Source organism: Taudactylus pleione, unplaced genomic scaffold (assembly GCF_031769625.1).
Source record: "Taudactylus pleione unplaced genomic scaffold, aTauple2 ptg000146l, whole genome shotgun sequence".
NCBI classification, from domain to species: domain Eukaryota; kingdom Metazoa; phylum Chordata; class Amphibia; order Anura; family Myobatrachidae; genus Taudactylus; species Taudactylus pleione.
The window spans coordinates 5370467-5384046 of NW_028284548.1; the positions used below are offsets into that span (position 1 = coordinate 5370467).

At 38.4% G+C, this 13580-nt stretch overlaps 1 protein-coding gene across 8 annotated transcripts in view; it reads left to right on the forward strand.

Annotated features, from left to right (window-relative positions):
- Positions 1 to 13580, forward strand: part of LHX9 (LIM homeobox 9) — a 71500-nt gene that overhangs the window by 2703 nt on the left and 55217 nt on the right. For 5 of the 8 annotated variants that reach the window (XM_088474072.1, XM_088474073.1, XM_088474074.1 and 2 more), the window contains exon 1: positions 3340 to 3721. In XM_088474072.1, coding sequence (XP_088330198.1) covers positions 3545 to 3721 — 177 coding nt within the window. In that variant the 5' untranslated portion in view covers positions 3340 to 3544. Of the gene's footprint in view, positions 1 to 2089; positions 2217 to 3339; positions 3722 to 13580 lie in introns of those variants that run through there. The other 3 variants (XM_088474068.1, XM_088474070.1, XM_088474069.1) reach the window with 2 other exon arrangements.

The following is a 13580-nucleotide window of genomic DNA, read 5'->3' on the forward strand; positions in this document are numbered from 1 at the left end:
ATAGTTAGGCATACAATTATGAATTAGCAAATATAACAATTTAATGATTAATGCTCATTCTGGACTAAAAAGTTAGAATTGAACTTGGAACAAGCAATGGAAAAATATATCAAATCTGAAAATTTGAAATATGTCTGCTCCCCATATATTGTATATTGGTGCCTATGTGCAGGAACAGGGGATTGTCAAATGGCATTGACCTGGCTCCATTCAATTTGCTGACAAAAGATCAGCATGATGTTATGACACTCATATTTGTTAAAGTAATCCCATGCATTTATAGGGAAATGAAAATAAGTCAAATCTATGTATCTAGTAGTATCTATCTCACTCTTTCTTTTTCTGTGTAATCTATCTATCTATCTATCTATCTATCTATCTATCTATCTATCTATCTATCTATCTATCTATCTACTCTCTTCGTTTATCTCTTTTTGCACTTGGTTATTATGCTATTTGTCTTCATTTATTTTAATTACTTATATAATCTCTGGTTATATTTTGTAGCTGTTGATAAATATCAACCTCTCAGTAACTTATAATGATTGATTATTCTATACTAGTACACCACAAAACTGTATATCTGTCAGTCTGCTTCTGCATGTAGTAGTAATAATGTGTCACTGTGTAGAATATTAATTAGTAGTTACATATAACGCATAACGATTGGAAGTTATCAGATGCTCCATCGATCTCAGGGCAATGACATTAATTGTGAGAGCTACAGCGCAAAACCTTTAATCAAGATCATGTACTGCCAAGAAGAATATGTATTTTATATGTACTGTAGTTGTTGCTTAATACTAGAAATGTACAGTAACCTATAGCATACAGTCAGTAATTAGTAACCTATAGCATATAGTCAGTAATTAGAATTGTACAGTAACGTATAGGATACAGTCAGTAATTAGAATTGTACAGTAACCTATAGCATATAGTCAGTAATTACAAATGTACAGTAACGTATAGGATACCGTCAGTAATTAGAATTGTACAGTAACCTATAGCATACACTCAGTAATAAGAAATATACTGTAACCTATAGCATACAGTCAGTAATTAGAAATATATAGTAACCTATAGCATAGTTAGTAATTAGAAATATATAGTAACCTCTAGCATGCAGTCAGTATTTAGAAATATATAGTAGCCTATAGCATGCAGTCATTAATTAGAAATATATAGTAACGTATAACATACAGTCAGTAATTAGAAATATATAGTAACCTAGAGCATGCAGTCAGTATTTAGAAATATATAGTAACCTATAGCATGCAGTCATTAATTAGAAATATATATAGTAACCTATATAATTAGCAATGTACAGTAGTGCAAAGTGAAAGCGATTGTCTGGTTTCTATAAATTATTAGGTATTGGACTATTAATTATCTCGGTATCTCAATTGGATCAGAGGCGTACTTTTATTACAGGTACACAAAGATGTGTAACATATTACATTTTCGCTCATCACATACACACAAAAATACTCCCCAGTGTGTTCTATGATCTCTTTATATTCCTGCGTCCTCTCAATCCAAGCAGAATATTGCCCAGATCATGATGCACACTTGGCTCCAATCACTGCACTCACAGCTCCCTGCAAAGCACCCTTGGGTCAGACACACAACACACAAGCAGTATCAGATCATCGTCTTCTTCTGCTATAGGGTGTGTGTGTGTGTGTGTGTGTGTGTGTATGTGTCTGTGTGTGTCTTTCTCATTGTGACTGCCTACAATCTCTCTCTCTCTCTCTCTCTCTCTCTCTCTCTCTCTCTCTCTCTCTCTCTCTCTCTCTCTCTCTCTCTCTCTCTCTCTCTCTCTCTCTCTCTCGTGTGTGCCTATCTGTCTGTATGTATATATGTGTATGTATGTGTGTCTCTCTATATGTGTGGCCGTGTCTCTCTCTCTCTGTGTGTCTTTCTGTATGTATGTATGTATGTATGTATGTATGTATGTACGTACGTAGGTACGTGTGTGTATGTGTTTCAGTATGTGTGTGTGTGTGTCTTTATGTATGTATGTATGTGTTTCAGTATGTGTGTGTCTTTATGTATGTATGTATGTGTTTGTTTCTGTATGTATGTATGTATGTATGTATGTATGTATGTATTTATGTATGTATGTATTTGCACTATTGAAATATACCCTAACAACTTGAACCCCTGCTGGTGGGAAGATGGGATAAGAGGACACAAAGTAGTCTGGCATGTCTCAGGTGATGCTTGTGTGGGGCCATAGATGGGACACTTGCCTGTTCTTTTTGACTCTTGATGACTTCAACTAGTGAAATAGAGATCAACGTACAGGAAGATAATTGAGAGAGGGTTGAGGTGTTAGGAAATAAGCAACAGCTGTTCAAGCCTTGAACATTAGAATGAGGAGGATGCAATATTATTATTATTATTATTATTATTATTATTATTATTATTATCTCATCTATCTATCTATCTATCTATCTATCTATCTATCTATCTATCTATCTATCTATCTATCTATCTATCTTCATGTTCTCTCTCTCTCTCACTCTCTCTCTCTCTCTCTCTCTCTCTCATATCTCTCTCTATCTATCTATCTATCTATCTATCTATCTATCTATCTATCTATCTATCTATCTTCCTGCTCTCTCTCTCTCTCTCTCTCTCTCTCTCACTCTCTCTCTCTCTCATATCTATCTATCTATCTATCTATCTATCTATCTATCTATCTATCTATCATCTATCTATCTATCTATCTATCTATCTATCTATCTATCTATCTATCTATCTATCTATCATCTATCTTATTATTATAAATGCAAGCTAGGAGCCACAGAATAACCAACCATGTATAAGTCTACGAGGGACAATACTGACTTAAATGCTCAATGGGGAAACATAGTAAAAGTTTTTCTCAGGACATGCACAGTTCTGGGGAAGTTGCAACTAATAAACGTTTGGACTTTGCGTGTTAAACTTACACGGGAAATTGTGAAATTCGTTGCGTCCTATTGGAGGTTAATATTACATTTCCAAAATCTACATTTGTCTTAAAACAATTTCTAGTTGAAATGACCCATCACAGCGTTTATTTTTCCAGAACTGCACCAGCTGATCTCACCTTGCACCTCATTATCTTTCTTTAGGCTGAAGTAAATAACTATAAATGAGAGGGCGCTATGGTCACCCCCAGCCCCTACTTGTCACCACTTGTCCATCACTGGGGGCTCCACTAGTGCATGACATCCTTTTGTTTTGCTTAACAAAATTCGGGCCCCTCCTACCCAATGATCAGCAATGGGTTGGTTTGTGTTCTTTCACAATTTGGTCGTCTCTCCTCACTAATGTGCTGACCAAGTTCTGTGAGCAGCAGTAACAGGAGGGAGCTTCCTCGCTGCCCTGTGCTGACTCCGGGTCCAACAGCTTATCCCAGCACATACCATGCTCTATGGCTAATAGTGTTGTGTTGTGTTATCTCCAGGAGGAACAGGACTAACGCCCGGGAGCCCACTCACTGTCTGACTTCACCCTGGGTTTGGATGCTGGAAGAAGCGCTGGGGCTCTGTATATGGAAATTGTGGGGTGCAGAGCAGAAGAAAGTGCCTATTCTTTCCGACCAGCAGCCATGCTTTTCCACGGGATAACTGGGGGTCACATCCAAGGGATCATGGAAGAGATGGAAAGAAGGTCCAAGTCAGCAGACAGCCGCTTAGCCAAAAGTATCCAGGTCAATGGCAGAGAAACAGTAAGTAGGAATACTGTACTTTTTCCCACTCTCTCCCTCACTCTCTCTCTGTTTTTCTCTATATTTATTTTCTATACGATTATACGATTTAGATAAATCAGCTACAGTACATTGTGATATCAGGTATAATGCATTGATCAGTTAGTGTTGCTGTAGGGTATAAATAAATTAACCGTTAGTATTCCCAAGCGATGGCTGTGTATACACAACACATATCATGTTTGCAACAAACGTGCAGTTATATGTACTGTTACTATAATAGAGGTTCTTCTGCTTTAAAGGTACTAAAAATATATGTTACGTTAGAATTCAATACCCGAATCAAAGGTTTTAATGATTGATTTTGTATTGAAAATATACTCATGAAAAATTGAGTCTAAAACATCAATTACAGCAAAGCAAAACAAGATTTAAAAAGAGCAAATTTCACTCTATATATGTTATAATTATCTTACTGTTATATGCTATATGTATATATATATATATATATATATATAAATATGATGTATTGTATATATGCCATGCTTTCCAAACTAAATATATTGCTTACAAATAATTCAACTTAGAACAGAAAAGAACGAGAAAACTATGTTATTCAACATGTGTTATGTGTTAAATATTATTTTTCTGTTATAACTATCACATTCATTTTGTATTATATCAGGAACACTGTTATGCCTTATTGTAGAATAACAAAATAATATAATTTACAAGAGTATTTACTATCTATTGTAAAGTTAGTAGATGTCTGTTAACACACATCTTAATTGTGTTGCAAGTATTGTGTTGTAAAAAAAAAGACACATCAAGTACAATCATTTGGAAATATATGTTCTGCTAAATTTATATATTAGTCACAGACAGCTCCAAATACTTAATATAACTAAGTTATTAATATAGTGGTAAATACACATTATTTATAGTTTAGTTTCAGAAAATATGTAAATGTAAACAAATCAAGGCAATGTTATTTGTAAAAATTATTGCATTTTACATGTTTAACAGTTTTTTAATCACATTATTATTATTATTATTATTATTATTATTATTACATTTAATAATATTATTAATTGATAGTATTATTATTTAAAAGATTAACTTCCATGCACTAAGTAAAAAACATAATATTTGCATTATAAACGTACAGATAATATAAAAGTATCCAGAGAAAGCAAGACAATGTTAATTGGGGTCAGTATGAAATAGAGATTAGACAGAGATCAAGCCTCATTAGTGGATAAGGGATATTTTCCCTACTTTAATAAGCTCTCAGGGGAGATATACAGACAGATACTCATGTGTTAATACCCCCGAATGTTGAGAATCTCAGCGGTTTTAAAGCAGTGTCTGAATAAAATCAAAATACATCATTTGCAATTTTTGTCTTTTTAAACAATGAAGCTTCTGGAATATAAGCAAGGTCGGTTTGTCTGGAAAACTATATTTAGAGTTAGATAACATCCACAGCACTTTTCAGTTTTAGTCGATGGACAAATAATGCACAAACAAAAAGATATATGATTTAACAACATCATAATCTATGGGTTGATGCCTTTCTTTGGAAAAGGAGGTAGATGAGAAACATGCTATTAACACAAACAAGCTATTACTGTATTTGCCTCTTCTTTCTTTAAATTACCGTTTTAGATTTTTAAAGGACAGCATACTTTAATAAAGAAAAATATATGGTGCTTAAAAATTTATTTGATATTTACTTCCAAAATAGTAATGATTAGTAAATAAATATATTCATATATAGCAGTTATTTTCATAATAGTATTATTACTTCTTCAAGAACTATATCTATATTATGTATTGTAAACATTAATAAGGCTATATATTTAATGTCTAAATGTATTACTAACTAGTACTGTAATATCTTCACACAAATTAATATATGTACATAATTAATTGTGTCACATAAGCATGCAATAATAATTCAAAGTAATACCTGTGTTGCATAGTAGATACCTTTTTCCTTAGCTTCCTCTATACCAGTTATGTGAAAAATATATATATTTCTTAGAGAGAGAGAGAGAGAGAGAGAGAGAGAGAGAGAGAGAGAAGGCATGTGTGGCCCTCTCTTATCTTGTTTGTGGTCCTTAGACCCTTCTGCTACTGGACTCAATTTCTCCTTTATTATATTGTAATGTAAGTTGTTAAAGGGGGCTCTGTTACAGCACTTCTGATTGGTGTTGTGTATATGGCATATGTTCATGAATCTTTATTACAGATGCTTTTTAAAAAAAAACAAATATACATGTAGCTTACAATGAAACTAGGAAATGCATAGCTTCCAATAGAGTCAATATTCCTCCAGACTAGCACATGTTTAAAATGAGGGAAAAAAGTAACCTGTTTCTATCTGTTTTCCCCCCCTCACCTAATTGTTTGTGGAATGTGAACATAAGGGAACACTTGTGGCGCCATATAAATAAATAATAATAATAATAATGGAAACTTATTCCTATAGTAAGTAACCTTCTGCGTCCGGCCCCTAAATCTTGTGCAACCTCAAATTTTTATCCTCCAATTTTGTCCCTTAATGCAGTATCAGTAGTGCTTGTATGATGCCCCTGCCCTGCATTGCCTGTAGCCTGGCTGTTAGTGGTATCACTACTGTAACTGCACATGCCTCTTTATTAATGTATGGGCAGAAATTGATATTATTAGTTTTAAGTTGTTCCCTACCAGTTTTTTTAAACAGGGATAGGTCAGGGTACAAACATGAGATATTAAACAAGGAGAAGAGAAAATCCCAAAAGAAATAGCATTGTTACTACTAAGGAGAACGTCTAAATGAAAAATAAATAAATAAATCAAGACTGCATGCCAATAGCCTGTACCATAGATGCCACTAAGCAAAGCCACAACTACAATGTGTAAAGTTATGTAACAGTACTAGTGTACTGTAAAGTACTTTATGTTATCTCCATACTTTGGGGGTGATGCCAAGTTTGCCCCAAAACATAGCATAGTTTACATTAGCTAAAAAAGGCATGTATATGCAAAGCCGCAACTATGGCAAGATGCAAGCAGGTCGGCATTAGTAGTGTTAGCTCATGGTTTTACTCCAGACGTACGTCACATACTGTACATGTTTATAACCATTTGTTTTGTTTGCAAAATAGTAAATACATATCCAATATTAACCAGCAATATTTGTAAAATGCAGTAACATCAGAAAGCAGTCCCTATTTCATATACTCAAAAAAAAAACAACATTTGTATAAACCCGCACACAGAATATTAGATATGCCCAACAAAAACACAAGCAATCAGTGTCAGCAGTGCATATGCAAATAGCCAATCACAAGCAGTTTGCTAGTGTTGGAGACCATCATCATCATCCAACATTTGCGTCTGCTTTGACCATTCGCAGTAATGTGAGTTTCTCAGGAGTCTATGTCCTGGTCTGCTTGTGTTGTCGGTTACACCCTCACTGCATTCGGCCTGTATTAGAACGCCCATTACTCCCTCCGTCCTATCTCTCCAAGGCTGGCGTCAGTACCAGAGTCATGCCAATCTGCATAAGCCATATGTGTGTGCAATCACTGCGTCCAATCATCCTGGGTAGGTGTTAGTTACATACATACATATTATATCGGTAATATCAGCAGCCGGCAAACCATTATATGCTACAAAATGATATGCAAGAATTTATTGCCACATAGAAATCATGACAATGAACAACTTATCTGGATCTAAATACTATCCATTGTACAAGGATATACATTTGTACCCTATGGGCCTGATGCAGAGTGAGACCTATGCCAGTTTGGATAGCATGACTTAGAATCATTGTGCATATGCTCTAAATTACATCCGCACATGTGAGCACCTATAAGTGATGCATGGACGGGGTATGGGTGGTTAGAGGTGTTCTAAGAGAGGCCGAGTACCAGAAAAGCGTGTTCGGGCAAATGTGAACAGATGCTGAGAAGGACACCGACAGATATATATGCCTGGGAAAACCGAATCATTTGTGGATGGTCGTGGGTAGGTGGAAATACATGATGATGGGCTACAGCACTAGCAGCACCTGATTCATTTTGTTGCACACAAGTTGCATTCACTGAAATAACAATTTTTAAAAAAGATTTGCTGAAGCTTAATAGTGAATGTGCATATCGCAAACAAAATAAATGGTTATAAACATGGGTGTAAGTGTTTGTGACATATATCTGACATAAACTAGGCACATCTCTGGCATATCTGGCGAAAGTTGCAGCTTTGAATATATACACTATTGTGGCTTTTTAGTGAGCATATTTTACACCCTTGATTTGTGGCAGATTTGTGGCCATCTCTGCACCAGCGGTCAGCCACTATGTGTTAGGCAATGTGGTATAGTAACTACCCTCATGCTGTCTTTAATGTAAGCATGGTTACTACACTCGCACTATGGCGGACAGTTGTGAAAAATGGTGCAAAGAAAAAACATATTGTTACCACTGACCACCTCTTTCCTTTGCACTAGCTTTCATAAATTATTATAATATCATTAAAATGATAACTATCTTCATCCTGTGGGTTATGTCTACAGATGTCCTCAGATCCCTGTGTTTTGGTTTTGTTTGTAAATCAACGTTGTCTTTTGTTTTTGGCAAAACCACCCTCAAATGTTTTGGCTTAGTTTTGGATCTCTTTAAACATTTATAAAACAGTTCTAATCATGTAATCTGGATCTATTTTATTTCTATAATATTATTAACATCAAAAACATTAATTTCCAGCCATTTCCAGTCAATTTTGACCACCTCACAGCACCTGAAAACACAAGGGAGGGACTTAAATGAAATCCAAAATATGCTAGATCCGGTTTTCAGATCTGAGTTCCGAACTTGGAGAGAAGACCCGAGTTGGAACTTGGTTCTACTCGGAAGCCCATAGTGATCCAAATCTGGACTCTGGTTGGTTTGGAACCCCAAAGTTCGGGTGTGTTCGGTTTTCAATAAAGGTGAACCGGTCATTTCCAGCTATGTCTGCATGGTAGCTACTCTCAATATGAGTTTATTCTTAGTATTGTATTATATTGGCAACTTTGACACAGGCTAGGTCCAATCCAAAACTGAGACTGATGACCATTATTCTGTACATTTCTTTGGTAACTACATTCATTTTGTGTTTGATGTCAGTATGGTAATTATCCTCATGCAGAGCATATAGTTAGTATGGTGACTCTGCTCATTCTGTGTGTATTATACTATATTTATTATTAGCATGGTACTGCAACTACCCTTACTTTGAGTTATACCATATTTGTCAATGTTTGTGGAGACTAGTGGATGGTGTTTACATTACAGTGGGCCATTCAGGTGGGAGGAGGGACTAGTGGATGGTGTTTACATTACAGTGGACCATTCAGGTGGGAGGGGGACTAGTGGATGGTGTTTACATTACAGTGGGACATTCAGGGGCAGGAGGGGGACTCGTGGATGGTGTTCACATTACAGTGGACCATTCAGGGGGGAGAGGGGGTATGTGGATGGTGTTTACATTACAGTGGGCATGACCACACTTTCAAAATGCTAGGCTGACACATTTCTCTCTTCTGTTCCCTAGAAACATCAATTCAATGCTGCATTAATTTAATTATATACATCATTGAAAGAGCATTATACAGTGCAACATACCTCCCAAATTTACCCCAAGCGGCACAAAGTCCTGATAATTGGGACAAAGTCCTGGGCAGTCGCCTTAAAATTGAATTGTCTCACCAAAACCAAGACCATATTCTGGATATCATTTGTGGCTATAAGAGTAAACTTGTGGCTGCAAAGTTTGTTATCTAATGTGTATTTTGATCATAGGATAAGTGCATCTCATAATGCCCTGTAAATATGCCGCCAAATGTTGATGCAGTTGGAGTAAAGATACTTTTTTAAAAAATACAAAAAACAAATAAATGAATTAATTAAAACAATGCATTGCCACACCCCACCAAATAAGTAACCAGCGCCAGTGACATAGTCTAGGAGGTTGCCCAAAAAAATGGAGTAACAATAAGAATAGATCCTCCCTACAAAAGCAGAAACCAACACCAGACTATGGGCCTGATTCAGACTTGTACACAATGCCGATGTTTATGGAGATGTGCGATTATCAGTAAACAGCGAATGCGTCTATGTTGCAGTGCCGTTTTATGCGTAGAGATTAACAGTCAGGGAGCGTTTGGGGGAAATCAGGAGTGGCAGCAAAGAATGCACGGATGTCGTGACCGCTTGGGGCGTTGCATCCTGCGTCTGCATTCCCTTACGCAGGAAATATGGCTGTGGCATCTCAGTACCTGTGGCCATTCTTTGGTACCGTAGGTTAACTCAGGACTGCGAAAATCAAATGGTCTGCGACTGATCTATGTGTGCAGATGCTTTGACTGGCAAGGCTGCAGGTGGGCGGCTCAATTCATCTACTGGCATCTGCGACATTTGATTATTTTCGCATAGCAGCTGCGTAAACAGACGCAGCAGCGGAGGCATTAGTGTACACTCTAAATCAGGCCCTATTAAGTGTACTAGTCACACTGGCCTTGTGGGGCCATATTGTGAATGAATGAAAGGGTTCCATACACTATAAGCCAATCATATAAGCTTGCAGCATGGGAAAAGCTCATTGATTTACTGTGCATTGACCCTTCAAAGTCAATGAACTTCATTCATACACTACGCGGTTCCGCTAGAAGAAGGGCTCCTCATTCTATCAGGTTATTTATTTTGAAAAAAAATTCAGTGAAATTACTCTAAGACAGAACAGAAAATTCCTGTGAATTACAAATGGATTCACTAAAATGATGAGGCTAAAAATATGGAAATAAGTCTAAAATTGGTGTCTGTTTTTTGTACCATTAGGAACATTTGTAGAATTCCATATTCCAGTGGGAGATGGCAGAGATTTCTAAAATTTGTGGTTCCACAATCTCCAACATGTTCTGGGAGACACTATCAGCCATGTTCATGTTAGCTCTTGGAATTCTACAAGTACTAGCATGCCAAAGCAGTCAATGGCTGCCAGATGCAAATGCTGGGACAGTGGCTTCGATAAGTGCTAGTGATAACATTTGGACCCAGCTTGCCTAAAGGACAGTCATTAGGCTATAAAGTACGTACTGTATAGCACTATTTAAAGATGACATTAGCTTTCGGGGGTCCAAACTTGGTAAACTGGATAATGCTGCAGTCCCTGATATTTCCTGCATTCAGTTCTTAGTAAATTACAGGGATATTAAACTCATGCTGAACTGCTGTTTCTATATGACTTTTGGGGGAGGGAGGAGGGGAAGAGGAGAGCTTAATAAATATGGCCCCTGTGACAGGTGGACTACCTGTCATAGAGTGGCAATCCCAGTCTGTCATAACCTGTTGTTGGTTGCCAAGTTGACAGGAGGACATAACCCTTGTTGTCCTTCTGTTTTAACAGTAACTAAGCCTAGGGTTTAGCACTTCCATTTTTTACACAGACACAACAGATACACCTCAACAACAGGTGTATTTGGAGATGCGATTTGCTCTAATAGGCCGCCACTCCATTGGGCATGTACACTTTAGTGCATAATGGATGCATGTAATGAATGTATGTATGGTAACTATCATCATTCCTTGTGCACTATTAGTAATATACTACCCTTATTCTTTGTGTAACGGATATATGGTACCTACCATCATTCAGTGTGCACTATTAGTAATATACTACCCTTATTCTGTGTGTAACGGATATATGGTACCTACCATCATTCAGTGTGCACTATTAGTAATATACTACCCTTATTCTTTGTGTAACGGATATATGGTACCTACCATCATTCAGTGTGCACTATTAGTAATATACTACCCTTATTCTGTGTGTAATACAGGTTGAGTCTCCCATATCCAAAATGCTTGGGACCAGGGGTATTTTGGATAACGGAATTAAATATCTTGGGAATAGGACCCAAATATAAGAAAAAATTAGAAAGATACAAAGTCTCACTATGGCGCTGTCCACAACCGGATTAGTTCAGGAAAATTTCCGTTGTACCCCAAAAGCGAATGGACGGAAAGATCTATTAGGAGTCCATTCGCTGCACTTCACTGAGAGGTTGTGAAAGGTTTGATCTATCTGACAAAGTGTTAGTGACCCATTTTTAAAAGGATTTAATAGTTACCACAGTATTACACTATTGTTTGCCTTTTCTCTTCTCTTGGGAGGTATAAAAGAATATAGGTGGAAAGAGAGGTCATCCCAATAGAGAGAAGAACCCATTGTGCATTTTGGGGTACAAGTGAACTTTTCCTGAACTAATCCTGTTGTGGACAGCACCAAAGTGAGACTTTGGGAAAAATTTACTAAGCGGCGGTTTGATGGCGGTTTCTGTTCTATTCTAAACCCTGGCGGTTTTGTGGCGGTTTCTAGTCTATTCTAAACCCCGGGGGTATGGTGGCTGTTTTGCAATGATTTCTAAATGACAGCCCTGTTCTACTCTATTCTAAAAAATTTTTTGATGGCAGTTTTGCAGCGGTTTTGGCCTTAGTAAATCTGCAGAAAGCAAAACTGCCGCCAAACCACAGTCAGTGTACAATATTCTTATTCTGTGTGTAATGGACATTTGATAACTACCATCATTCAGTGTGCACTATTAGTAATATTGGCCCTTATTCAGACCCACTCGCGAGCGGCTGTCCGCTCGCAAGTGGGTCGATGGTCCCCACTGCGCATGCGCATGACGGAGGGAGCTCCGTCGTGCGCATGCGCGAGACCCGACGAGCGAAGGACTTTCCTTCGCTCGGAGTGTCTCATCAAAGGGGGCGTGCTGTCGATGGTGACTGACAGCACGCCCCCTTTGGTGGGCGTGCCGGGGGCGTGCCTGCCAGACGGAGGCGTTCCCAAGGGAACACCTACCGTCTGAAGCCGGCCCCACTGACATCACTAGTGATGTCAGTGGGAGTGATTTTGGCTCTGACAGAGCCAAAATCACTCCTGGCCTTGCGGTTGAAAAACCCAACCGCAGGCTTTTGCTCGCAGTTTCGATGGTCGCGATGGTCAAGACCATCGCGACCATCATCCTGCACGCTCGTATATGCTGTGGGTGGTGACCCACAGCTATACGAGCGTCCAAGAGGACGCTCCATATTAATGGAGGTGGGCCCTGATTCAGAGCGAGCGCTCTGGTCAGAGCGTCCGGCTCTGAATCAGGGCCATACTACCTTATTCTATGTGTAATGGCTAAATGATAACTACCAACACTCAGTGTGCACCATACTTGCCGATATCCTGACTGCCCCTTCCGGGAGGGAGCAGCCAAGTCGGCTTAGCAGGGGGCGGGGCCAGCGAAAGGGGGCTTGTCCGGGACAATGCGTGCAGTTTAGGAGGCGGGACTAGGAGCGGAGCCACACACTCGCTTAATTTTGGCCCCGCCCCCGCTACACAATGCCGATATTTACGGCTTTGTGGGGCAGGGAGCAGGGTCATGATGACGCGATTCAGCTAGAATCGCGTCATGAGCCCCTCCGCTGCAGGTGTTTGAGTAGGTATTGTAGGGGGGACTGGAGGGGCGGGGAGACATGCCTAATTTTCCAGGGCGCCGGGAGTTGCACCCGATGTTCGGGAGGCTCCAGACCAAATCGGGAGAGTAGGCATGTATGGTGTGCACTATTAGTAATATACTATCCTTAATCTGTGTGTAATGGATAAAAGGATTCTACCGTCATTCAGTGTGCCCTATTAGTAATATACTACCCTTATTCTGTGTGTAATAAGGGACATATAGTAACTACAAGCATTCAGTGTGCCATATTAGTAATATACTACCCTTAATCTGTGTGTAATGGATAAATGGTAACTACCATCATTCAGCATGCCCTATTAGTAATATACTACTCTTATT